Source organism: Balaenoptera physalus (assembly GCF_965194825.1).
Source record: "Balaenoptera physalus genome assembly, chromosome: X".
NCBI lineage: Eukaryota > Metazoa > Chordata > Mammalia > Artiodactyla > Balaenopteridae > Balaenoptera > Balaenoptera physalus.
This window is the reverse complement of record NC_138903.1, coordinates 8,218,436-8,246,097: the sequence shown is the minus strand read 5'-3', so window position 1 is coordinate 8,246,097 and position 27,662 is coordinate 8,218,436. Positions and strand designations below refer to the sequence as shown.

Here is a 27,662-nt window from a genome sequence, read left to right as displayed (position 1 = left end):
TTCTTAGAAACAATGTCCCCAGGAAAAGCCCGTCTCAAAGCCAGGCCACCTACTGTCTTTCCAGACGTGGTGGGTGCAGGGTCCCGGAAGTCGCTGTGTCCCAGCCGCTCGTCCTCCCGCCCGGGCGGCTCGGGGCCGGTGAACACCTGCACCGAGTACCAGCGCAGCTGCATCTCGCTCGAACCATCGTAATCAGCCAAGTTAATCTGAGCAATGCCCTGTGCGGTGTGAAAAAAAAAAAAAAGCAGAACAGGCCCTGAATGACTGCACCTTAACAACCAATGGGCATCAAGGTCACCCTTTAATCTTAAGCAGAAAGGCCATACAATGTATCACTGCTATTCAAAGGACTGCGGTAAAATCAAAGTCATCGAAAAGGATCGTAATGGGGGTGGCTCCTTGCTTGCTTGTTCAGCCCAATCAGAAGGTGCTAGAAGGGGAACAGGGGCAGAGAATGGACAACGTGGAATGGTGGGTCAGGCTCAGGATCTGCCACTCAAAGAGCCACTGATTCTAGCAGGAATTTTTGAAAAAAGAGAAGACTGGTGTAAAATAATATAAGTAAGTAAGTAAGTAAATAAATAAATAACACCCCGCCCCCCAAAAAAAAAGAAAAAAAGAGAGAGAGAGAGAGGACTGGTGGAACTCTCCAATCTCTAATTCTGCCGCTGAAGGGGTGGGACCTAGGGGGAAAACTCCAACCTCGGGAAGAAAGCACCCTGGCTTCCAAGCCCTGGTCCTGCACCGGCTGGCCGGGGTGAAGACGGACTGCTGACCTGCCCAGTTATAGGGTTGCCAGATAAAAAAGAGGGCATCTGGGTGAACTGCAATTTCAAATAAACAGATTTTTTTAAAATAGAAGTATGTCCCAGATATTACATGGGACATACTTACAGTAAAAGGCATCCATAGTTTATTTGAAATTCAAATTTAACTGACCATCCTATACTTCTATCTGCCAGATTTCTCAACCCAACTTTTATTAGTTCCCGTGACGCAAGACAGGGATAATGCAGAAGCCGCTGCATAGGAGTTTTGCAAGTATTAGCTGAGATAATACAGTTAAATTACAGAACACTTGACAAGATAAGGGGTTTTATCATCCCCTTCTGTCCTCCCAGCTACAGAGATCACTTGACATCAGGACAAATTCTAAGTGCCCCACCGCAGGACACAGGAAGGAGGGGAGGGAGGAGGAGAGGGTGAGGAGGGCGCCGTACCAGCAGTTCTTCCTGCAGCTGCGGATTCACTGAGCACACGTATAACTGAAGGGACTTCAACGTCACCATGCTTGACTGCACAGGGATTCTGAAAACTTCATTAAATATCAGGGGGGCTTGCAATTCCAGAGCCTTAGAGCAGTAAGTGTTTGGCGTGCCGGAGTCAAGCGGGGGCAAATAGACGCGGATGTGTCTGGAACCAAGAGAGGAAGGAAAAAGCAGACAGAGGCAGCGCTTACTGACACATCTGCACGTGACACGCACGGACCACATACGTGTGCACATACGCCGCTCTGTTCCACTGCCCATGTGCAGAATTTTAATGTCTTTTGGAAAAGATCCTTTTCTCAACTAAGAGTAAGCCCAAAGAACTTACGTGCCCCTGGAGATCAGGGGGAAAAACCCAATCACAAAGAGAAGACTTCCAAGTCAGTGGTTAGGACTTCAGGGGGACTCAAACGGAGGTTCTGCTTTTACCATCTTTGTGGGAAAACATCTGCACTGATCTCTCCACGGCCCCTTGGCTCCCTCTCCAAGCTCTGCCTGCCTTGCCTCTCAGACTGCTCGCCCACCCAGGCACCCGCCGGGCTGGGCTCCCGGCCCTGTCCGCCCCCAGCACGGAAGCCAGCACCCAGGAGAAGCTCCAGCATCAGTGGAGTGAAGTACACCATCAGGGCGAACCCTCAGCCGCTGAACACCAGGCTGCTTCCTAGGCCTTCGGGAGGCCAGTTTACAAAGACGACTCACGGAAGGGGAGGGCACCGTCGGGCCTGAACACCCATCACAGGTGGGTTCACCCGCCAGGGTAAGTGGGACCTCACAGCCCCATCGGGCACCCATCTCCCCACCGGAGACAACACAGATTTCCTTCTCCCTGCTCGGACAAGGATGCCTGATCCCAGCCTGAGGCCTCTTCAGGCACCTCATCAGATCTCAAGAGCCGAGTGTGGCTGTGTCGCCACCAGCCTTGTGAGCAGGATGGACGTTTTAAGCCCCAACGCTGCCGATGACGGGCACCCGGCACTTTGTCAGCATGGCCACGGCACATAACCAGCCTGGCTCCAGTAACTCCACCTGCCGCAAATAATAAACCAGCCCCTTCTTCAAACTTACAGTCCTTTAGATTTCAGACAGACATTCCCTGGCGTTTTATTCTAAATTCAGGTTCCAAGACAGTCTTCTCCCTCCCCAAACTGCCACGTGCAGCAGGTCAGCCAGTGGTGCCGTGTGGAGGAGGGCCCGGGGGGAGGACACGGCCCCCACCGGCGCGGGAGCTTACATTTTGCAGTCTTCCTTCACCACCAGCCCGGCAAAGTTCTTCAGTTGGAGCACGTTCACGAGGAGACACTCGCTGGCACTGTCGTGCCTAGAAAATAAAAGGCACGTTCACAGGCTGCAAATGCCCCACGGTGGAGAAATCCTGCTTGAACTACCGCAGTGGTCCTCACCCCACCCCCAGGGGACCTGTGCAAAGTCGAGAGACGTTTCTTACTGTCACACGGAGTGGAGTGGGGGGGCTACTGGATCTAGTGGGTGGAGGCCAGGGCTGCTGCTCAACACCCCAGAGGGCACAGGGCGGCCCCCAACCAAGAATGACCCAGCCCGAATGTCACGAGTGCCGAGCAACACTAGGATGACAAGGGTGAGCAAAAGAAAGCTGCTGGGATGTGAACATCCTGCCTCGTTCGCCTGAACACTGCTGCTTGCTGCCTTCACAGACACTGCGGCTAGAAACCAAAACGCTTAGTGTTGCACAGCACCTGGCTACCCCAGCTCCGGCGGGAACTTCCCCGAGGGCCTGACCGTGCCCATGGGGTGACAGTCCCCAGCTGTGACTCGGTGTTGGAGGACGGCAGTGGAGCCGCTCGTGCCCATCTCTCCTTCGCGCCACCTCTGTCCCTTCACCTGAGACCGCTGAGATGGGCCCGGGGGTCCCCAGGCCAGGGACAAGCAGCCGGATCACGCGGGTCCCCCCACGCCTCCTGGCCTGTGTGTGCAGGTGTGAGTCGCCGGGCGGGCCCCAATCTACCCGTCGTCTTTACGAGCAACAGGGAAGGAGCCTTCTGTACTCACAAGAATCCAACATGGATCTGGGGCCCCTCGTTACCGCAAGCGTCTCCAGGCACAGGCTCGTCGGCGTCCTCACTCCTGAGCACAACCGGAAAGGCACCGCGTTATTCCGAGGGGACCTGCTTACCTCGGGCTCCGCAGAAGCTCTCTCACACTAGGGGCGCTTCTAACTGAGAAGGGCTTTATTAAGTTGCGACATAAATAAATGCTTTAAGTGACTGACAGGGCATGGCAGGTCCCCAGGATCCATGACGTCACCTCCCAGGGTACCTGCTGACGAAGTGGCCTTTTTGAGAAAATACCTCTCAAAACCACACGTGATATTCACGACAACGTTCAAAAACATATACTTTTAAAAGCTTTGCAGGGGGGACTTCCCTGGTGCTCCAGTGGTTTAAGACTCCGCGCTTCCACTGCAGGGGGCGCGGGTGCGATCCCTGGTCAGGGAACTAAGATCCCGCAAGCTGAGCAGCGCAGCCAAAAAAAAAAAAAAAGTTGGCGACAAGTGAAATGCATACAGATATCTGAGCTGAAAAAATGACATCAAAGGTCTCAAACAAAATAAAGCCCACAAGGGGTTTTGTCCTTGCAAAGTGATTCCTCCAGCTAAGGAAAGGGAACGGGGGGAACATCCATTTCTAGCGAACGTCCTTTCTAGAAAAGCAGGTCTCTCTCGCACACTGGTTCTCCTTTTCCGGCTCTACTAGGATCATGCCTTCCAACCCCCGGGGCCGGAGAGAAAGCAGTCGTCCTAGATGCCCGAAGCCAGGCCAGTCCCCAGACGCCACCTGGGAGGAGAGGGGGTCCGTGGGGATGCTCAGGGCCCCTCCCGCATGGAGAGAAGCCAGAAGAGCTGCACCCCGGAGACACACAGAGTGTCAAGTCAGACAGGTTTCGGCAGGGGTGCCTTTTGGGAAGTCAGCCCAGGGAGGCCAGAAGGTCAGCTTCTAACCTTTTGGTGGGAGGTTCAAACACGCCACTGTCGCTGGCCAGCGAGTAATCGGACAGGCAGGCAGACACGCAGCGCACTCTCCGCTCCAGCCTCTGGGCGCTGTCTTCTCGGGGGGTCACTGCTGCAAGCGAGAGACACGGCCGGGCTCAGGAGGCGACAGCGCGGGAGCCCAGGGCAGAGCAGAGACAAAGGCACGAAGGGACAGAGACAGGCCAGCACGTGTGCAGATGTGTGTTTACATGCACTCTGCTCCAGTCTTTTCTTATATTGGAAAATGGAAGAAACAGGCTTCTGGCTACTTCTTTAAAAGCTCTTTAAATGATCATCAATCTCCTTTCACCTCCTTAATGAGCGCACAGGTCAGAAGGTGGCGGGAAGGCCTTTGGCATGGCCCTTTGAGAGAGCGTCACACGGGAAGCCCGGGAGAGAGACTTCGCCTGCACGCGGATGGCAGCGCGCTCTCCAAGAAGTGGGAGGGGGGTGTTTCCTCCTTGACGCTGCTTGGTATTCTCCATACTTTATACAAGGCACATAGGCTACACTGCTTTATACTCAGAAGACAGAGTTTTTAAAAAGCATCAAATAACCCCCAACAAAATGGAGTGACTTTCAAGTCAGAGGACACAGAGGCACCCAGACTCGGCCTCTGCCAACGTCTCCATGACCCCTCTGCCGCTCTAACTGCAGCGCCCTCCTCAGCAGCCCTGGGGCCAGGCTGGCTTCCAGAACTGTCTCCTGGGATTAGAAAGGACCATCACTGGGCAGCTTATTTTTGTCTTGTACCTATTTTAACCAAGAGCCCAAGACAACCACTGACATTTTCCCTTTTACCATTTCATCAACTCTTTCTACTCCTTCCCTCACAGCAACAAGCTCCTTTTAATAAAAGCAATAGAAACAGGCATGTTGTCTCCCGCTGCTAAATGTGGCGACGGACACAGGAACCTCAACGCTTCTGAGAGAGGCACACACGGTTAGAACACAGGCTTAAACCACGAAGCCCCAAACTGAGCCTCACTCTGGCATCACAATGCCTCTTATTAATAATGCAGGCCCCTCTTGTCTTTCTATGTTCTCCGGCCATCTAAGCTCTAGAAATTGAAAATCTAGACACCTGTGCACCCCTGAGTTGAGGGAAATAGCGAGTCCACCAATGACCATCTCTCTTTTCAGCCAAATTATTATTCACAGCAACAATTAAACCCAAACACATTCATCGGGGTACAGAACAGACAGGGCTGTGGCCTTTGGTCTCACGATGTTAACGGCAGACAAAAGCCGACCTTTCAAAGGTCTGCAGCGCCCAGCGTGGGGGCCACCGGCTCCACCTCGGTCAGGGGCAGAAGCTGGCTCCGTCCTGGGGTGGCCGGAGGCACCGACTCTCAGATCGTAGATGACGACTCCCAAGTCCAGCTCTGCTCGTCACCCCCGCCCCCATGGAAGGACCCAGAGCCCCCAGCTCTGAATTGCAGAGAGAACCCCTCAGTTTGCTGCATGGAACCCCAGCAAACACAACGGCTCACTACTTCCATTCCCAGCCCTGACACTCGGCCTTGCACGCCTTTAAGGAAGTAACACCGCACAACGATCCAGGTAACTTCCAGGCAACCCAGTGGTGTGACTGACAAAATTTCTCTCTCATTGCAATGAAAGTGGATGAAGAGAGAAAGGAAATGGGGGAATCAACCCTCAGTGATCCTGGGCTTAGCACATTCACGGAGCAACTGGATGCCGGAGTTGACAGAAGGAGGTACGGTCAGCACCTGCCCTGGGTGAGAAAGAAAGCACGTGGCACATCCCCCAGTACACACCGCAACCGTCTGCTCTTGGGCTTCAAGGCAACGAGACGGAAAGTGGGGAGCAACGCCAGTGAAGTAAGGAATAAACAAGCTTCCACACATTCATTTCAGAAACCTCTGACCCTTCCATCATTAAACACAGACACACAGACACTGAGACCTAAGGACAGCAACGCTGCTTGACAAAAGGGAGGAAAGTATAAGGAAAATCACACCGTGGGCGAAGCTGCCAGCTGGCATACTAAAATAATGAAAGCGTTAAAGTCTGGGAAAAAACGCAAGGAAGAAAAAAATACGTCAAGCTCTTAGAAAAGTTCTTACACAACTTTCATAGCCAGGATGAATACCGTTCAAATGACAACAACAATAATAAGAGCAACTGTTGAGCTACATTAAAGCACAGCTATGAGCTATGCCCTTCTTGACCACACCCTGACCATCCTAAATACATTGATTCACTGCACAAAGATGTGGCACAGCCTGACCAGCAAGGCGAAGGAGAAGTCAAAGGTCACTTACAGTGAACGTTTCTGTCGAGCCGCATGAGAAAAGAGATAAAAAAAAAAAAAGCACAAAGTGAAAAAACTGTAGAATTTAAGCCAACAATTTTAAACAGGGTATGAATGTAATAAAAAACATCAATAAACAGATGAACAAGGTCAAAATATTTACGGACTGATATTAGCAAATACCAGTGGGAAATGAAAATAGGAATGGATTTCAAAATCATGACACATTTGACTTTTAAAATGTGGGGAAGATAAAATTGTAGTAAACATGTAAAAACGGTTAAAGATGACAGTTTATTTCCCCACTCCCCTGCCCCACCTTCTGTCCCCTCAGGTTGATTTAAAACACAATGGGCAATTCTGAATTTTATGTTACTAAAAATTTTTCTCGCTAAAGCTTGCTGGAGTCAAACTTAGACTGTACTGTTCTTAGTCAGACTGGAGAGTGCAGGGAACTACGTGACCTCGGGCGTCATAAATGAGGGGTGGGGTTAATATAACGAGTATTGAGATCCTCGCCAACTTTATGAAGCTGCGATGACTCTAGGCTTCGTAAGCATCAAGGGAGGCAAGGAGTCACCCTGTGTCCATGCCTGAAGCTGCTCACCCAACCCAGCCCTGCGAGAGCACTTACCAAGACCCATTCACTAAGTCAGGTACCTCTAGTTCGTATTCTACTCAGAGTGTCATATATGAACGCAACACCAGGTGGCAGTATCTGACCACACCATAAGCAAAGACCTCCCAGTCTAAGAAGCTTGAAGTACTGTAACATCCACCACAAAGTAGGAAAGAAAAATAAAGAAATCAGGATCAGCAATTAAGTCAGCTCTTCTCCTTCCCACCCAGTCTTTCCCCTGGACCAAAAGCGGTGCTGGACCTTGTGTGGATTTTCTGCATAAGTAAGTAGACAGACACTCTGGTATCTCAGCCTTTAAAGAAAAGTTGGTATGGGGGGTGGACACAGAGAAGAGGACGCTCAAGCAACAACAGATGCACGATTCAGTCCTTATTTTGTATCTTCTTTTGTGAATAAACATGGAGCACTGAACCTGTGATTACAACAAAGAACAAAGTGAATAAAGTTCCCCTGTACATGTGATGTGAATTACAGAAATAACGTATCCGGGGATATGAAAGGTGTGTTTGCAAACGCAGAGGGGGAGACACCAAAATAATAGAGATGCCAAAAAGGCCCGGGGCTGCCGCAGAACATAATGGATCTCTGGTTAAACACATAAATGCTACAAGAGACTATTATCTTACATATAGATAATAACCCGCACGGGAACACAGAAAAAAACCCAACAGGTAACAGAATGGTGGTGAATGGAAGAGCCCATAAAGATCACCTCATTCAAGGGCACAGAAGCCGAGACTCAGCTCCATCTAAGGTTGCGCTCAAGGTCGCACAGCTAGTGAGTCAACAGGGCAGGGAACAGAATCTGGGTATAAGCTGCTAGTTCGAAGCCATTTCTGCTACATCACCCTGGTTTTGTATTCACGTTTTCTTTCCACCTTTGGCTGCTGACTGCTTAACAGTACATAACTAGGGTTTCTCAGCCTCGGCGCTCTTGACATCTTGGCTGGATCATTCTAGCCAAGACGGGGACCATGCTGTGCACTGTAGGATGTCGAGCCTTGCCCCTGGTCTCCACCTACCAGATGCCAGTAGCACCCCACCAGCTCCAAAGTGTGACAACTGAAAATGTCTGCCAAGTATCTCCAGGGGTCAAAAACACCCCTGGTTGAGATCCACTATGCTATACAAATTATCTAGTGTTCGCCTAAATGGAACGTCTAAAAACAGTTTTGCTGTGCAAATACAAATTAAGTGGGCTGAACTTCAGGAATGAGAGGCCTGTTCTGACCTTCTCTAAACATTAAGGAAGTTAAAGTCGCTAGAGGTTGGCTCACAAAAGCACTCGGGGTGAAGATAAGGAGGGTTGAAGCCCAGACTCTGCTTTGTGCACCAGCCATCAGCCAGAATACTCCCCAGAACAGCAATTTGGTTTTCCATGTGGGCTACAAGCTGACAGACGCTGGCACCAAGCAGAAGCTGAATTAACACCAACTGGACGGATGAAATTCTCATGGCTACATGTTTCTGGATTTGAAGAGCAGCAGAGAAATCGATTCCGTAGAAAGGACTGATATTTTCACTCCCTCCGTGACAGAATTATGTTCTTGAAAAGTACAAGGACAGGGCTTCCCTGGTGGCACAGTGGTTAAGAATCTGCCTGCCAATGCAGGGGGCACGGGTTCAAGCCCTGGTCCTGGAAGATCCCACATGCCGCGGAGCAACTAAGCCCGTGCGCCACAACTACCGAGCCTGCGCTCTAGAGACCGCATGCCACAAGGACTGAAACCCGCGCGCCTAGAGCCCGTGCTCCGCAACAAGAGAAACCACCGCAATGAGAAGCCCGCGCACCGCCATGAAGAGTAGCGCCCGCTCCCTGCAGCTAGAGAAAACCCGCGCGCAGCAACGAAGACGCAACGCAGCCAAAAAAAAAAAAAAAGTACAAGGACAAAGGATGAAGAGATGAAGTCACAGGGCCAACGGAAGTAGAGATTTCTGCTGGGCCACAGCCAGACAGCAGTCCCAGGGCTGGTCTGAGGTGGGCACACACAGAACGCTGCATCTGGGCACACGCCCTGGAGAGTGCATGAAGGCCCGAGTACTTCTTTAGCAGCCTCCGAATGTGGAGGAACTGTCTCATTTTCGACAATTAAGTATATTCTGAGAACAAGCCAAATGCCTGGGAAAGACTACTCTGCCAGTTTCCATGACATTTCAAGGACCCAGGGCAAAAGCACGCAGAACGAGCGAGCGAGCGGGCGTGCGGGCCTCCTCTTGCCCTGGCGGGTCCTAAGCCGAGGGCTCACTAGGCCACAGCAGAGCCAGCCGGCTTCCGTGCGGCTTCCTCCCTGAACTCGAGACCTTTGCTCCCCGGCCCCGGGGCACCCACCGGACCCATCAGGACGTACGTGCAGCCGTGGGAGCGGCAGCCGCTTGGGGTCCTCGCTCGCGAGGTCCTTCCCCGTCCCCGGGGCACCCGTGCGGCGGCAGGGACGCCGCGCCCGGCGGGTCTTCGTCCCCCAAGGCAGAGGCCTGAGCGCGCAGCCTGTCCAGGGCGCCCAGGCCCGCCACCTCGAAGGCGTCCCCGAGCTGGGCCAGGGGCGAGTCTCGCGAGGCCGGGAGGAAGGGCGTGTCCAAGGGCGAGCTGGGCGGGGACAGCGAGGACAGGGAGGAGCGAGAGGACAGGGACGCCAGGGACTGCGGCGTGTCCAGGGAGCGCCTCTGTTTGTGCAGGCCCGCGGGGCCCGGGGCGTCCGCCAAGGGGGCGTCCCGGCCCAGGGAGTCGAAGGAGACGAGGTCGAAGCGCAGGAGTGGGCCGCCCTCGGCGTCGGGCTTCTCGTACTGCGGGAGGCCGTAGATGTCGGTGAAGCTGATGGAGCTCAGGGAGCCCCGGCTGGAGGCCAGGGAGCCCCGGCTGGAGGCCAGGGAGCCGCGGCTGCTCCCCGAGGAGACGGTCAGGGTGCTGGCGGACAGGCTGAAACGAGAAGAGCAGCCTGGAGCCCGTGGCTGGAGCCTGCTCGTCCCCACCGCGAGCCGAGCCTCCGGTCTACTCCACGAGGAGCAAAACTGCCTCGGGCCCCGTTCATCCGGCGCCTCTTCAACACCTCGGAGCGTTTTAAGACACCCCTCCACCCCCGCCCCTTCCTGAATATTTCCTTTGTTTCTTTGATTGTCAGTAGAGAGCAGTAGTTAACGTCAAGGGCTCTTGCCAAGGGCTCTTGCTCGAGTTCAAGTTCCAGCTCAAACTCAAGACTAGCTGAATGCATTTGATTTGGTCACGGGCTTTGCCCTTTCCCAGCCTCCCACCTTCTCACCCAGCGCTGGGATGATAGCAGTTCCTGCCTCAAGGCACTGTGAGGAGGAGAACTGAGAAAATAATACACAGAAAGCCCTTAACACTACACTTCACGATACGGTAAGTGCTTGAAAACTGGAGCTCTTACTGAGCATCCAAATCTGATTTTAAAGATATTCAGGCCTTTAAAAAATAATTAAAAGGGTATGTGTGCATCTATGTAGATGGATATATACACTCCTGATGCTGTGAGTTACAAAATCCTTCTATAAATGATTCATTACTCTGACGTCACACTTGCTTCTCATATTCCTTGGATCATATATGAGCAGCTCCTCTTAAAAATATCGTGTAGCCACACTTTCCTGTCCAGTGTTTACAACCACTGCAGGTTCTAAGTTCTGGGAGAGAAAGCCAAGCTAAAGGGAACTGTGAAGTTCACGGCCACGTCGTTATAAGATGATAATAAGTTACCCACCTTTGTAACTGGGACTGGAGATAGGACGTTAGGCGGGTGGCTTCTTCCAGCTGCATCAGGAGACAGTTTCGTTTTTCCTGAAGTAGAATCCTGTAGGTACAAAAACAGTCCACTGGTGGATTTCAAAGATGCCAAGTATATTTTCCTAATAAGAAATTCAACTGTAAATTCCCCCAAACTGATTGAGGTGTCAATGACTAAATTCTAAAAAAGCACATCCAAGGTCATAAACACCAAGATAACAGACTGTTTTTGTCTTGCTTAAAAATGTACCACTGGCCGCCTGAACAGTGCCTGATACACTGTAGAAGGTCAGCACATGGGTGGATAGGCGGATGCATGGATGGGTGGGTGGATGGATGCGTGGATGGATGGACGCATGCGTGGATGGATGGGTGGAAAGATGGATGGATAAGTCAATGGGTGGGTGGCTGGATGGACTGACGGATGCAGGGCTGGGAGGAAGGACAGGCAGACGGACAGGTGAACAGGTGGACTGGACGGACAGACAGCAGACAGGCAGACGGGCACACGGATGGTGGTTGAGGTGTGTGGGAGGAGGGGTGTGGGTGGATGAACAGATGGATGGGAGACTAGACTAGAATATGGATACAAATGCACAGCATGCAGTAATCTACTGGAGTTCCTTGGAACAAACCAGATTCCCTCATTCTAAGCCCCCTTCCAGGCAAAACTACATGCAATTCTAAAATCTACCGAATTAAAAGATGAAACACAAATAAGAGCAGCTGAGAGAGGATTAACCAAGATGGCCGAGTAGAAGGACGTGCTCTCACTCCCTCTTGCGAGAGCACCAGAATCACAACTGGCTGCTGGACAATCATTGACAGGAAGACCCTGGACTTCACCAAGGAGGATACCCCACGTCCAAGGACAGAGGAGAAGCCACAGTGAGACGGTAGGAGGGGCACAATCAGAGTAAAATCTAATCCCATAACTGCTGGGTGGGTGACTCACAGACTGGCGAACACTTATACCACAGAAGTCCACCCACTGGAGTGAAGGTTCTGAGCCCCACGTCAGGCTTCCCAACCTGGGGGTCCGGCAATGGGAGGAGGAATTCCTAGAGAATCAGACTTTGAAGCCTAGTGGGAATTGATTGCAGGACTTCGACAGGACTGGGGAAAACAGAGACCCCACTCTTGGAGGGCACACACAAAGTAGTGTGCGCATCGGGACCCAGGGGAAGGAGCGGTGACCCTGAGGGAGACTGAACCAGACCTACCTGCTGGTGTTGGGGGGGTCTCCTGCAGAGGCGGGGGGTGGCTCTGTTTCACTGTGGGGACAAGGACTCTGGCAGCGGAGGTTCTGGGAAGTGCTCCTTGGCGTGAGCCCTCCCAGAGTCTGCCATTAACCCCACCAAGGAGCCCAGGTAGGCTCCAGTGTTGGGTTGCCTCAGGCAAAACAACCAACAGGGAGGGAACCCAGCCCCACCCATCAACAGTCAAGTGGATTAAAGTTTTACTGAGCTCTGACCGCCACAGCAACAGTCAGCTCTACCCACCACCAGAGCCTCCCATCAAGCCTCTTAGATAGCCTCAACCACCAGAGGGCAGACAGCAGAAGCAAGAAAAACTACAATCCTGCAGCCTGTGGACCAAAAACCACAGTTACAGAAAGATAGACAAGATGAAAAGGCAGAGGGCTATGTACCAGATGAAGGAACAAGAAAAAACCCCAGAAAAACAACTAAATGAAGTGGAGATAGGCAACCTTCCAGAGAAAGAATTCAGAATAATGATAGTGAAGATGATCCAGGACCTCGGAATAAGAATGGAGGCAAAGATTGATTAACAAAGACCTAGAAGAATTAAAGAACAAACAAACAGAGATGAACAATACAATAACTGAAATGAAAACTACACTAGAAGGAATCAATAGCAGAATAACTGAGGCAGAAGAACGGATAAGTGACCTGGAAGACAGAATGGTGGAATTCACTGCTGCGGAACAGACTAAAGAAAAAAGAATGAAAAGAAATGAAGACAGCCTAAGAGACCTCTGGGACAACATTAAATGCAACAACATTCGCATTATAGGGGTCCCAGAAGGTGACGAGAGAGAGAAAGGACCAGAGAAAATATTTGAAGAGATTATAGTCGAAAACTTCCCTAACATGGGAAAGGAAATAGCCACCCAAGTCCAGGAAGCGCAGAGAGTCCCATACAGGATAAACCCAAGGAGAAACACGCCGAGACACATAGTAATCAAATTGGCAAAAATCAAAGACAAAGAAAAATTATTGAAAGCAGCAAGGGAAAAACGACAAATAACATACAAGGGAACTCCCATAAGGTTAACAGCTGATTTCTCAGCAGAAACTCTGCAAGCCAGAAGGGAGTGGCATGATATACTTAAAGTGATGAAAGGGAAGAACCTACAACCAAGATTACTCTACCCGGCAAGGATCTCATTGAGATTTGATCGAAAAATCAAAAGCTTTACAGACAAGCAAAAGCTACGAGAATTCAGCACCACCAAACCAGCTCTACAACAAATGCTAAAGGAACTTCTCTAAGTGGGAAACACAACAGAAGAAAAGGACCTACAAAAACAAACCCAAAACAATTAAGAAAATGGTCATAGGAACATACATATCGATAATTACCTTAAACGTGAATGGATTAAAGGCCCCAACCAAAAGACATAGACTGGCTGAATGGATACAAAAACAAGACCCATATATATGCTGTCTACAAGAGACCCACTTTAGACCTAGGGACACATACAGACTGAAAGTGAGGGGATGGAAAAAGATATTCCATGCAAATGGAAATCAAAAGAAAGCTGGAGTAACTATACTCATATCAGATAAAATAGACTTTAAAATAAAGAATGCTACAAGAGACAAGGAGGGACACTACATAATGATCAAGGGATCAATCCAGGAAGAAGATATAACAATTATAAATATATATGCACCCAACATAGGAGCACCTCGATACATAAGGCAACTGCTAACAGCTATAAAAGAGGAAATTGACAGTAACACAATCATAGTGGGGGACTTTAACACCTCACTTACACCAATGGACAGATCATCCAAAATGAAAATAAATAAGGAAACAGAAGCTTTAAATGACACAATAGACCAGATAGATTTAATTGATATTTATAGGACATTCCATCCCAAAACAGCAGATTACACTTTCTTCTCAAGTGCGCACGGAACATTTTCCAGGATAGATCACATCTTGGGTCACAAATCAAGCCTCAGTAAATTTAAGAAAATTGAAATCATATCAAGCATCTTTTCTGACCACAACGCTATGAGATTAGAAATGAATTACAGGGAAAAAAACGTAAAAAAGACAAACACATGGAGGCTAAACAATACGTTACTAAATAACCAAGAGATCACTGAAGAAATCAAAGAGGAAATAAAAAAATACCTAAAGACAAATGACAATGAAAACACGACGACCCAAAACCTATGGGATGCAGCGAAAGCAGTTCTAAGAGGGAAGTTTATAAGCTATAGAAGCCTACCTAAAGAAACAAGAAAAATCTCAAGTAAACAATCTAACCTTACACTTAAAGAAACTAGAGAAAAAAGAACAAACAAAACCCAAAGTTAGCAGAAGGAAAGAAATCATAAAGATCAGAGCAGAAATAAATGAAATAGAAACAAAGAAAACAATAGCAAAGATCAATAAAACTAAAAGTTGGTTCTTTGAGAAGATAAACAAAATTGATAAGCCATTAGCCAGACTCATCAAGAAAAAGAGGGAGAGGACTCAAATCAATAAAATCAGAAATGAAAAAGGAGAAGTTACAACAGACACTGCAGAAATACAAAGCATTCTAAGAGACTACTACAAGCAACTTTATGCCAATAAAATGGACAACCTGGAAGAAATGGACAAATTTTTAGAAAGGTATAACCTTCCAAGACTGAACCAGGAAGAAACAGAAAATATGAACAGACCAATCACAAGTAATGAAATTGAAACTGTGATTAAAAATCTTCCAACAAACAAAAGTCCAGGACCAGATGGCTTCACAGGTGAAGTCTATCAAACATTTAGAGAAGAGCTAACACCCATCCTTCTCAAGCTCTTCCAAAAAATTGCAGAGGAAGGAACACTCCCAAACTCATTCTATGAGGCCACCATCACCCTGATACCAAAACCAGACAAAGACACTACAAAAAAAGAAAAGTACAGACCAATATCACTGATGAATATAGATGCAAAAATCCTCAACAAAATACTAGCAAACAGAATCCAACAACACATTAAAAGGATCATACACCACGATCAAGTGGGATTTATCCCAGGGATGCAAGGATTCTTCAATATACGCAAATCAAACAATGTGATACACCATATTAACAAATTGAAGAATAAAAACCATATAATCATCTCAATAGATGCAGAAAAAGCTTTTGACAAAATTCAACACCCATTTATGATAAAAACTCTCCAGAAAGTGGGCATAGAGGGAACCTACCTCAACATAATAAAGGCCATATATGACAAACCCACAGCAAACATCATTCTCAATGGTGAAAAACTGAAAGCATTTCCTCTAAAATCAGGAACGAGACAAGGATGTCCACTCTCACCACTATTATTCAACATAGTTCTGGAAGTCCTAGCCACAGCAATCAGAGAAGAAAAAGAAATAAAAGGAATACAAATTGGAAAAGAAGAAGTAAAACTGTCACTCTTTGCGGATGACATGATACTATACATAGAGAATCCTAAAACTGCCACCAGAAAACTGCTAGAGCTAACTAATGAATATGGTAACGTTGCAGGATACAAAATTAATGCACAGAAATCTCTTGCATTCCTATACACTAATGATGAAAAATCTGAAAGAGAAATTATGGAAACACTCCCATTTACCATTGCAACAAAAAGAATAAAAGACCTAGGAATAAACCTACCTAGGGAGACAAAAGACCTGTATGCAGAAAACTATAAGACACTGATGAAAGAAATTAAAGATGATACCAACAGATGGAGAGATATACCATGTTCTTGGATTGGAAGAATCAACATTGTGAAAATGAGTATACTACCCAAAGCAATCTACAGATTCAATGCAATCCCTATCAAATTACCAATGGCATTTTTTACGGAGCTAGAACAAATCATCTTAAAATTTGTATGGAGACACAAAAGACCCCGAATAGCCAAAGCAGTCTTGAGGCAAAAAAATGGAGCTGGAGGAATCAGACTCCCTGACTTCAGACTATACTACAAAGCTACAGTAATCAAGACAATATGGTACTGGCACAAAAACAGAAACATAGATCAATGGAACAAGATAGAAAGCCCAGAGATTAACCCACGCACCTATGGTCAACTAATCTATGACAAAGGAGGCAAAGATATACAATGGAGAAAAGACAGTCTCTTCAATAAGTGGTGCTGGGAAAACTGGACAGCTACATGTAAAAGAATGAAATTAGAATACTCCCTAACACCATACACAAAAATAAACTCAAAATGGATTACAGACCTAAATATAAGACCGGACACTATAAAACTCTTAGAGGAAAACATAGGAAGAACACTCTTTGACATAAATCACAGCAAGATCTTTTTTGATCCACCTCCTAGAGTAATGGAAATAAAAACAAAAATAAACAAATGGGACCTAATGAAACTTCAAAGCTTTTGCACAGCAAAGGAAACCATAAACAAGACGAAAAGACAACCCTCAGAATGGGAGAAAATATTTGCAAACGAATCAACGGACAAAGGATTCATCTCCAAAATACATAAACAGCTCATTCAGCTCAATATTAAAGAAACAAACACCCCAATCCAAAAATGGGCAGAAGACCTAAAAAGACATTTCTCTAAAGAAGACATACAGACGGCCACGAAGCACATGAAAAGATGCTCAACATCACTAATTATTAGAGAAATGCAAAGCAAAACTACAATGAGGTATCACCTCACTCCTGTTAGAATGGGCATCATCAGAAAATCTACAAACAACAAATGCTGGAGAGGGTGTGGAGAAAAGGGAACCGTCTTGCACTGTTGGTGGGAATGTAAATTGATACAGCCACTATGGAGAACAATATGGAGGTTCCTTAAAAAACTAAAAATAGAATTACCATATGACCCAGCAATCCCACTACTGGGCATATACCCAGAGAAAACCGTAATTGTAAAAGACACATGCACCCGAATGTTCATTGCAGCACTATTTACAATAGCCAGGTCATGGAAGCAACCTAAATGCCCATCAACAGACGAATGGATAAAGAAGATGTGGTACATATATACAATGGAATATTACTCAGCCATAAAAAGGAACGGAATTGAGTCATTTGTTGAGAAGTGGATGGATCTAGAGACTGTCATACAGAGTGAAGTAAGTCAGAAAGAGAAAAACAAATATCGTATATTAATGCATGTATGTGGAACCTAGAAAAATGGTACAGATGAGCCGGTTTGCAGGGCAGAAGTTGAGACACAGATGTAGAGAATGGACATATGGACACCAAGGGGGGAAAACTGCGGTGGGGTGGGGATGGTGGTGTGCTGAATTGGGCGATTGGGATTGACATGTATACACTGATGTGTATAAAATTGATGCCTAATAAGAACCTGCAGTATAAAAAAACAAACAAAACAACTAATACTAAACTTTCATTGGGTTATTTGTATGGAAATATGTTAATATAAATGTTTCAGACATTACATGAAATTTCTAAAAATCTTATATTTGTATTTGTATGGAAATATGTATGGAAATATGTTAATATAAATGTTTCAGACATTACATGAAATTTCTAAAAATCTTATATGTTCTGGTATAATGTTATAAGTAATAATCCTAGTTATTACTTTAAAATGTGTATCTCAAAAATAACTAATTTTCTTGTCAACTGCATTATTATGAACTTTCATCAAATCTTTAACAGTGGTCATTTTTAAGTCTTTTGTCATTTACAGACAGTTCTGGGTGTACTCTGATGCTTTTGCAAATATGTTCCTATAAAAGGCTTTCATCTTCAAGAAATTCATGGAAAAGACTCTGACAAGTACAGGTTTCTGGTAACTGACTGTACTGCTGAACTGAATGAATAAGCATTTTCAGAACTCTAATGAAAAACTGATGAACTCATAAAAGTGCTAACAAAAGATCAAGATGAAAAAAAAATTAATTACATGGGACTGAGTGAACTGATGAGGATGAGTATAATTTTTGTGACTTTCTGTCTGAATTAAAAAAAAAAATCCCACAAGGACTCAGAGGCAAAGAATATAGAAATCAATTTTCACTGCAAAGTAAAGGAGCTGTTACAGTGGAGGATTACTGGACTGAATGTCAATATTATGACATAGTATGAGTGTGTTTCGTGTTTGGTAATTGCAATCATTGTTGCTTTTGTTGTGGTCATCCATGTACAATGCTTGGTGTCAGTCTATTTATCTCTTGTAAAAATAAAATACACTGTGTGTGTGTGAAAAAAAAAAACAAAACAAAAAAACACACAAATAAAATAAAAAAGCAACCGCCACAGTGTTGGAGGTAGTTTTCTTCCTACTTTTTTCAACTTTATTTTCTAAAATGAAATTTTTTCCCACAGGGCTAAGCCCACTGCCTAGAATAGAGCCCGACATGGATAGGCACTCTATAAATAGTTATTAAGTGAATGTACAAATGAATATGTTTGCTTCTAGAACAAAGCAGTTCTCGTTTACAAATCAAAATGGCAGTTTAACACATGGCCAAGTAGGCACCCTACAAAACAATTGCTCTTTCCTTTGAAAGAGGAAAAAACTTGCATCCCCCCAATCCCCAGTTAACACTCACTAACCTGGCTCAAACTTTCCATCTGACAATGATGCCACTGAAACCAAGACGGGCAAAGACTGGGCCTGGCCAAACAGCTGGCACACGTCAGCCCTGAGATGCGTACCTCCATACCTTTCTGCCTGGCTCCCTCCTCCCAGACCGGGTCTCTTCTAACGCCCTCAGCCTGTTCCCAGGGAAAGCCCCCCGCCTCCGGGCCCCAAGCGGCAGGAAGAAACGGGCCCGCATCCGCTAGGCCCAGAACGTCACCGCCGAGGGAACACTCATGGGGCACTTGGCCCCATCACCTGGCCAGAAAGGTGCTTATTAGCACCTGTGCACGGCCCTCCTTGCCCAAGGCCATGTAGTGCCAGATTCAGGAGACACCTGGGGCCAATTCAGTCCCAGTTGAGGGCCCTGCGCCCCAGGATGCAGCTCCCAGGCTGGTTCCACAAGAGACCCTGTCAGGTGAACGAGCTTGGGTGACCCAGGCCCTGAACCCAGGCATCAGGGTAAAACCAGCTCCATGGGGTTCCATGGATTTGTGCCCTGGGACCACAGCACTCCTGCACTCTGGATTTCCACGTGGCGAGGGCAGAAACACTCAAGGGGACATGGGTGTGGGGTCCTGGTACATGTGGTGGACATGCGGTGTTCGTGGGACCGAATCCACGCCCCTTAAGAGAAAACCAACCAGAACTCTCAGGCCCTCTGACCCGAAACATACACAAGAAAACAGCATGGGGAGAACGGAAGGTGATGTTAAGCTGAAACGATACAAAAGCACAAGAGCACAGATGAAACTTCCATTTCACAGTCCCGTTGCAGAGTCAGAAGCGATAAACTCTGGGTTTATTTTGAGCAAGGTGACGGGGCACTCCACCACGTCAGGCAAACTAACATGCTCTCCGCCCATTCCTATGCACTGGACTCTCCAATCACCATTGCTTCCCTCCAGCACTGACATTAGCCCCTAAGGACACAACACAGACCTGTCTGTCTGTCAATTAACAATGAATATCCAAGCAGAGACAACCCCCAGCAAAAACAGAGGACAGTCCTAACACTCGATGAAATAATCGTTATAAGGGCATCTGTACTGACCAAATAATTCAGGTGACTATTAAACTCTACGTAGGGAATGCTCACAGAGATACAGCTTATGATCCTCGTAACACAGTGAATTTTAAGGAGCCAGTATGTTATCAAATGGGCGGTGGGCCTTCCAAAGCTCAGCAAATATCCCCAAACTTCTGACAGCTGTGCAACGTGGAAAGCAGACCCAGCCTTCCACACAATCCGTGATCACACAACAATCTGTGATCACACACAGCAAATGCAAACCAGGAGACAGGGCACACAATGAAAGGGCGAGCAACAGAGGACAAAGGAACTGTGCTGGCTTCATGTGTCCCACGCTGGGAAAGAGCCCCAAGACCAACTGAAGAGACGCACGTTCAGAAACAGACACGCGAGAGAGCGGAGACTTCCTGCTGCCAAAAGGGCAGGCTTTGCTGGCGAGAAATCAAAGTCGGAGATAAAAGTAAGAGGTAGACTGCGGAAACGGAGATGCTGCTGACGTCAGGAACGAGGTTCCTCTGTGGTCACGGAACCGACCACCACCTGCCTCCGGGCCCCTGCTGGCTGGAGACCCGACACCTGTCCCGGGCGCTGTCCTGAAAACACAGGGGGCGGGTGCACCCGGCACCGGCAGCGGGAGTGGGCGGGGTCTAAGTGGTGGGTTCCCGGGTCTTCCCTACTCCATCCGGTTCTCGACCACCTCCCACTCGTAATAGGGACCGGGAGCCTCCGAGTCCTGGGCACCCCCTGCGGACGGCAGGCGCCCTGGGCACCCCCTGCGGACGGCAGGCGCCCTGGGCACCCCCTGCGGACGGCAGGCACCGGCTCCCTCCACCTTCCGCCGGGCCGTGGCTGCCTGAGTAACAAGGCTTCGGCTCTGCCAGCTGCTCCTCCGCTGGAAGCCGGCCCCGCCTGCCCGGCCAGCCCACCTTTCCGTGGCGCCCTGCACGGACGTGGCCCGGGAGCGCTGGATCTCCTCCTCCAGGCGCCGTCGCTCCTCCTCCAGCCGCGCCACGTCCTCCGCCGGCCTCCTCTGCTGAATGATGAGCTGCAGCTCCTGAAGCAGGGCCTCCTTCTCCTTGATGAGCTGCAGCCGGTCCCTGTCGGCCTCGGCCATGCCCGGCCAGGACTCGCTCTCAAACTGGGCCAGCTGCTGCTGGATATTTGAGACTCTGCGTGAGAGGGACACAGAAAAACCCATGAACTTGATGAAAAAAACATCGTCTTCACACATCCTCAGCACCATCACACGGATTCTAGAAACTCAGTCCGATAAATACTGGAATGATTGCACTGAGTAAAACCTCACACGACAAAAATAAAGGATCTGGAAATGAGGTGTAACAAAAATGATGTGTAAGTCCTCTGCGACATACGCCCCAGCCTATGAGATTCAGGATGACAGTAACCATATCATGTTTGTTTCAAAGAACTGACCAAAAGGCTGGCAGACCCCAACTCGCCCACGTGCACGGTGCTGTCTCCTCTGTGTACCGTTCTGGAGCGGGATGGAGCCGGCTCATTTCTCTCTGTGCCCCCTCCCTCTGCAGTAGCTAAACACCGTGCTGGACACATGAGAGATGCTTCTGGCCTCCTGCCTTCTCTGCCGTGCCTAATTCCTGAGCCCGCCTTGAGAAAACCCCAGGAGAGAAATGCGCCCATCACTGGATTCTGTATAGTGCCAGAGGCCTTGACCACGCATGAAATTCAAAACGCCTGGCAGAGAGCAGATACTCAACAAAAGCTAAATGCATGAAACGGAGAATAAACACGCCAGCAAGTATATGAAAGAATGGGAGTCAGCCCTGGTGAGAGTGGACGTGGTGTGGGGTAATCTGCGTGGATGCAAACCGGCCAGCTGCACTGTGTCAGCACGACCATCCTCAAGGTGTAAAACTATGGCTCTCGTCACTCCCCGTGTGCCTAAATGTCTGCGTGCCCGCTTGGCAGACAGACTGGTGCCCTGAGGTGGTGCTGAATGCAGAGTAAGTGAAAGAGATGTGACGTGTTTTCAGAGCATCCTTTCATAGGAGGAGTAGAATGTTTTAAGCCCTTTAAGTTTATATGTGGCTAAGGATGAGGGCTGTTTCCGGGCAGAAACAAGGAACTCCAGACCTGACCACAACCCACCGCTGTGGAGGACAGATATTGGCACACGGGCCCAAAACCAAAATCCAAAGACTCCTCTGAGGTGACAGAGAGCTGTGAGGCCAGCTAAGTGGCAGGTGCACATAGCCCTCTAGCCTCTAAGGCAGCGGTTCTCAAAGTGAAGTCCCTGACTGGCAGCCTCAGCATCACCTGGGAGCTTGTTACAAATGCAAGCCTCAGGCCCCACCCCAGACCTGCTGAATGCCACACTCTGCGGACTGGGGTTGGGCAACCTGGGTTTTGACAAGCCCTCTAGGAGTTTTGATGCTTGTTTGACACCCTCTGCTTTCAGGCAGTGCAGCCTGGTCTGGAGGATGCTAATTGGCCTTGGAGCTCTTAGAGGCTTGCATCAGGCACGGATGGGATGATCCTCACTAAAACAGGAATGGCAAGAGTGCTTCTGAGACTGCGCCGTCCCGTGCCCAGGGCACATGTCACTAATCAAAGCTGGCATCCTTCCTGCTGGGTCCAGACTTCAGAATCCTTCTCAACACTGTGCTTCCTGCAGATACTGCCAGTCAGCTGGCATCGGTCCACGTGTTAAGGGCCGTCGGCCAGCCCTGCACCAATCCACGCTCTTCCTGAACTAGACATAAGCACGGGACTAGTCAGCCTGGCTGTAGGACTGGGCAAGACTCCTTCTTCAAGTACCAAACCAATCGGATAACCCCCAGTCATGAAGAGAAAAGAATATACAAGTTATAGTTTAAATGCACACATTTTACTCAAGCCCAGTTCCCCAAGAAGGTAAAGAAAATAGCTGAATGTCAGCAGCTTTATTAGGCAAGTTCTTTTCTAACTTAAAACTAATTTCCTGAAAATGTGTTGGAAAATGGTGCCAAATCATGTCACTGAAAAAACTAATGACAGATGCAGCTGAACAGGGTTAGGAATCCAACTGGGCTTAAGCGTCCACCTCTGTCCAATTAGTGTAATTTAAATTTATGGCAGGCATATAACTGAAGCCCAAGGAAACACTCCAAGCAGACTCATAAATTAGCGCCAAATCAGATGTCAGACCCAGTGAAATTTCTGGAACATTCTACTGTAGATCAAGCCAAGTCAAAGGTAAGGAATAAATATAAAAGAGATGTACAATGAGCAAATGCACTGGGTCCTCATAATTTTTCATTTCAATGTATCTGATCCACAGGCAAGCCTATTTGAGCCCAACTAAAGTTAGTAGTATTACCTGGTAATATATACTAATAATTCTCATACTACAAGCAGACATGTTTTTAAAAGCACTCCTTTTGAGTTTTCTGAAGTTTACATGTAAGGAGATCAAGATTCCATTTGAGTTGGCCAGCTCCAGGTTAGCTGCCATTTCACGGGCATTCAAGTTGCTGAGGGAGGCTGGAGATCCAGTCCTAGATAGTCCTACTCTTTCCAGAAAAATCTCAGGTAATATCCACTATCAGAAAAAAGAATAAGGAAAAAACTGAATTATGAGAGGGAGGAGAGGCAAAGGGCAAATTTCAAAAGGTCTGCCCACTGTGAGCATAAAAGAAATAGTACAGTGGCCAGAATTAAACAGTGTACTGTAACTTTCCAGAGCTCACAAGAAAAACACATAAGGACATATGGTGAGGGATGACTTCTATAGCAGAAACAATCTGGATGAAGTTGACTTCATGTAACCCATCTGGAGAAGTTGTTTGGGCTGTACTGAGTACTAGGCAAGCACACTGTGCTTAAGAACAGTGCTCTTTTAATAATTAAATTTCACAACAATGTGAATGACTGCATACTCATCTCAGAGGTACCTAAGAATCTAGAAGGATACTGGCATATATTGGAAAGTGCAGTTTCTTCCTCTAGATCCATACTCCGGAGGTAGACATTTGGGTTATGCTCTCAGCCAGGTTGAGAGAAGCACGTGTCTGTCTGTCTGTCTGTCTGTACTGGGAGCCAAAAGCTCTAAAAGGATTCCTTCAGCGGTTCCTAGTACAGTTGCCAAGGAATAGGTGGGATGGCTTTACCTTTAAAACAATAAGCCCTGTCTACCGTGCTGCTGGCCGGGAAACGAGCCACCTGCAAGGCGGACCCTTCGTGTGTTAGGGTTACTGCAGGGAACAGACCTTCCGCCTCAGACCACATACAGATGTGCAGTTACGATGTTCCTTCTACACCCACGCCCAACAGCTGATGCGTAGTGCAGGTTGGAACCCCACTCCTGCAAGCGCCATCACTCCAATTCTGGGTAATACAGGAAAAACCATTTCCAGAAAGGCTGTCTTCTGAAATATCTTTTCAGGGAAATTAAATACATGGAAACAAAGCAAGGTCACGACTACAGTTTGTTAAAAAAAAAATTCTTTTCCAAGTTCTTTTTTTTTTGGCTGTGCTGCGCGGCTTGCGGGATCTTAGTTCCCCGACCACGGACTGAGCCCAGGGCCACGGCAGTTGAGAGCAGCAAGTCCTAACCACTGGATGCTTAAGAGGTGGACCGCCAGGGAACTCCCCAAGTTCATTTTTAAAGAGAACCGAGATCAATTACCCAGCCATAAAAAGGAATGAAATTGGGTCATTTGTAGAGATGTGGATGGACCTAGAGTCTGTCATACAGAGTGAAGTAAGCCAAAAAGAGAAAAAGAAATATTGTATATTAACACATATATGTGGAATCTAGAAAAATGGTACAGATGAACCTATCTGTAGGGCAGAAATAGAGACGCAGACGTAGAGAACAGACACGTGGACACGGGGAGAAGGGGAGGGTGGCACGAACTGGGAGGTTAGATTTGGCATAAATACACTACCATGTGTAAAATAGATAGCTAATGGGAACCTGCTGTATAGCACAGGGAGCTCAGCTCGGTGCTCTGCGACGACCTAGATGGGTGGGATGGGGGGGAGTGGGAGGGAGGTCCAAGAGGGAAAGGATATAGGTATACATATAGCTGATTCACTTCACCGTACAGCAGAAACTAACACAACATTGTAAAGCAATTTTACTCCAATTAAAAGAAAAAAAAAGTAAATAAATTTAAAAAAATAATAAAGAGAACCGAGATCAATTTAAAACTGGCAAGGGTTTTTTTTTCCCTGCGAGTCAGCTGTATTCTTTACTGATTCTTATTTTTGATAGGTAATCCCTTTTATGGCCTATATATATATATCCTCTCACAAATGCCTTTAAAGGCTTTAAAACACATGTCCCTGTGCTCAGGATAGTGAAGAAATGAAAGCAAGTCCTCAATCAAGCATTCTGGTCTCATATTTATTGTGTGATTTCTAAATTCCATCCCCCTGAACAGGCCTAATGTAGACAGAAGTCAAATATGAATCATTTTTCCCTTACTATTTTTGCCCAAACACCTTTTCTGTTACAACCCAGGCACCATTAAACCATGAATGGAAACCTGCATTTATGCCGCAGAAACTGCTCAGACCCTTACAATTCACATGGAAATCTTAAATATGACTTCTTTTTCGAAGAAGAAAATGCACTTTTAACATTACACAGTTTTGAGGCATATTTTACATATCCAGAGTAATCCCCAGGTATTTGAATTTATACCTAAATTCTGTGACCTACAATATAAATTCGCATGTTCCTAAAATACTGCTGCTTTCTGGAATAGAAATGGATCTCCAGGCAAGCCACGGCCCTGACTGGTCGTGATGGCACGTGGTGGATCCCAATGCCATGTTCCAGGACACGGTGCCAGCTTGGAGCCTCGTGCCTTCAGATGTCAGTTACAGCTACAGATTTGATACTTTTATGTTTTCTCTCCTTAGTTTTCTTTTTTTGCAAATATCCATTCAAATGAAAAGCAAAAGTTCACCAAAGTCTCAGCTGAGATCTGAGTCAGATGGATGGTGAAATCACTTCAGCTCACTGAAGTAAATATCGATAAACCAGTGTCCATTTGGCTCAACTCTTTATCCTACATTGGAGATTCACGGAGTCTGAATCTAGAAGTGTGGCATAAGAAGGGCCTACGAATACCCCAACATCCCTCCCTGCCCTCACATCTTGTCCCCTCTGAACGAACAGATCTTCAGAGAGCGACTTCTTTAAATGAAAAGCAGATCGTCTCCAGGCTTCTTTCTCTTGGCCTGAATGGAGAAGATGCGTTCCTTTGTTTCTCACAGCCATGCCCCACTCCCAAACCCAAACACACAGTCACTAGAGAAATGAAGGGAAAATCCAAGGGACTGATCAAATTCAGCTGGAACCCTAATACTACACCAGTGACAACTGAAGAACAGCAGGGCCCATCCTGGCAACAAACACTGAGACACGGAGAAACCGGACGGGCCGAATGTTTTGTTCCTATCAGGAACGCGAGTGTTTCCATGGAAACAGCTAGTTTGTGCACTGTACAGTTCCAGTTTCTGGAACAAGTGCTCTTAGGTTAAAAATAAGGAGCCATCTGCGTCATCAGGATTGCTTCAAGAAGACTAGCTCCTCCAAACTGGCTTTGAAAAATTCTCAAATTTTTAACCAATAATGTGAAAACATTCCTATCATAAGGTCTGCCTTGGGAATCCAAAGCCATGTTCCTAAAGGGAAAGGAATAAGCAGTTGTTTGGGTACATTTCACATGACCTAGAGTTGAAAACACAAAACTAGTCACCATGATAGTGGTGGTTTGGTCTAGAGAATTCTCTAGAAATCATACCACTGCTTGGAATTATGAGTTCCACTTCCATAAACTTCCTTTAAATCTGAATGTACATGAAACCCTCATTGTCCAGAACATTTACTGCATTTTGACGATTTCCCAACTCTGAGAAACAATCTCGAATCTAGATATACAAGGAAATACATAAGTGCTTCAACTTCTCTCCACTTAGAAGTAGCAAAGCCCAGGAGGTTTTGCAGAGGGTAGGAAAGCTAAACTTCGCAGGATGGAATGATTTCAGAAATGGGAGCTGGGAGACTGACGTCTAAGGGTGGGGCAGCAGAAGGAAAAGACAGAACTCTGAACGTGGCACTAAAATAATGAAAGCCTTGGAGTGGAAGAGCAGGGAAGGATGCGTTTTTCTGTGCTAGCACTGCCTTTAGAAGTGACGCCTTCTCTTCCACGCACTGGTGGGTGAACGGGGGGACATGATGCTTTCCTGTATGTGGGACACCCTTCTCCAATGATGCTGGTCATGGAGGTGGCCATGTGGAGAGTCCCTGGACAGAACCTCAAAGCCACTGTGCTTTGACTGTGGTCCTCATTACTCAGGTTTTGGAACATTAACGTTGGTTCTAGATTTAGTTCTTGGCAAAGACCTGCTTGCTGTTGCTCCCTTCCCAAGTCTACGCTGTTCTAATCATGTGTCTCATTTAGAGGCAGTCTGAAAAAACACCCAGAAAAGGCAACTGGAATAAAATCCCTGACCTGGTGCTGGGTGGCTATGCTCCTGACACCTGATGACCTTGACCCTCCCTAACTGTCACATGTATACCAGGAGCTGGGATCGTAGGGTTGTCCTGACCACACTACAAGGGGTATTGAGTCTAGCGTCTTGCCAGATGTGGCTGGCACTTGTAGGACCACAGCTGAGTAGGTTACAAGTCAGGAACTCACTCACTTTCCAGTTAAGCCTTAACTGTAAGCAATTTCAGTGACTGGAGGCCAAATATGATTACCCCACGGGGACTGGAGCCAGGTACTGCCACCACGTCAGGGGACCAGATCCAGACTGCCAAACACAGGGTGCTGTAATCAACGACTTGGCAACAACAAGAACGCTTCAAGGATGTTTTTAAGCAGGAGAAGGTCCAATGAAAGCACCGAAC

The 27,662-nt window shown here is 47.4% G+C and overlaps 1 protein-coding gene across 5 annotated transcripts in view; it reads right to left on the bottom strand.

Annotated features, from left to right (window-relative positions):
- The window catches only part of LOC309652864 (protein WWC3-like), a 129,993-nt gene that overhangs the window by 17,670 nt on the left and 84,661 nt on the right, over window positions 1-27,662 (bottom strand). For 4 of the 5 annotated variants that reach the window (XM_082446947.1, XM_082446946.1, XM_082446949.1 and 1 more), the window contains 8 exons: window positions 20,701-20,943; window positions 10,904-10,993; window positions 9,539-10,104; window positions 4,243-4,363; window positions 3,294-3,368; window positions 2,500-2,586; window positions 1,221-1,413; window positions 54-218 (listed from right to left, as the gene is read on the bottom strand). In XM_082446947.1, the coding sequence (XP_082303073.1) occupies window positions 54-218; window positions 1,221-1,413; window positions 2,500-2,586; window positions 3,294-3,368; window positions 4,243-4,363; window positions 9,539-10,104; window positions 10,904-10,993; window positions 20,701-20,943 (1,540 nt within the window). The remainder of the gene's footprint in view (window positions 1-53; window positions 219-1,220; window positions 1,414-2,499; window positions 2,587-3,293; window positions 3,369-4,242; window positions 4,364-9,538; window positions 10,105-10,903; window positions 10,994-20,700; window positions 20,944-27,662) is intronic. The other variant, XM_082446948.1, reaches the window with a different exon arrangement.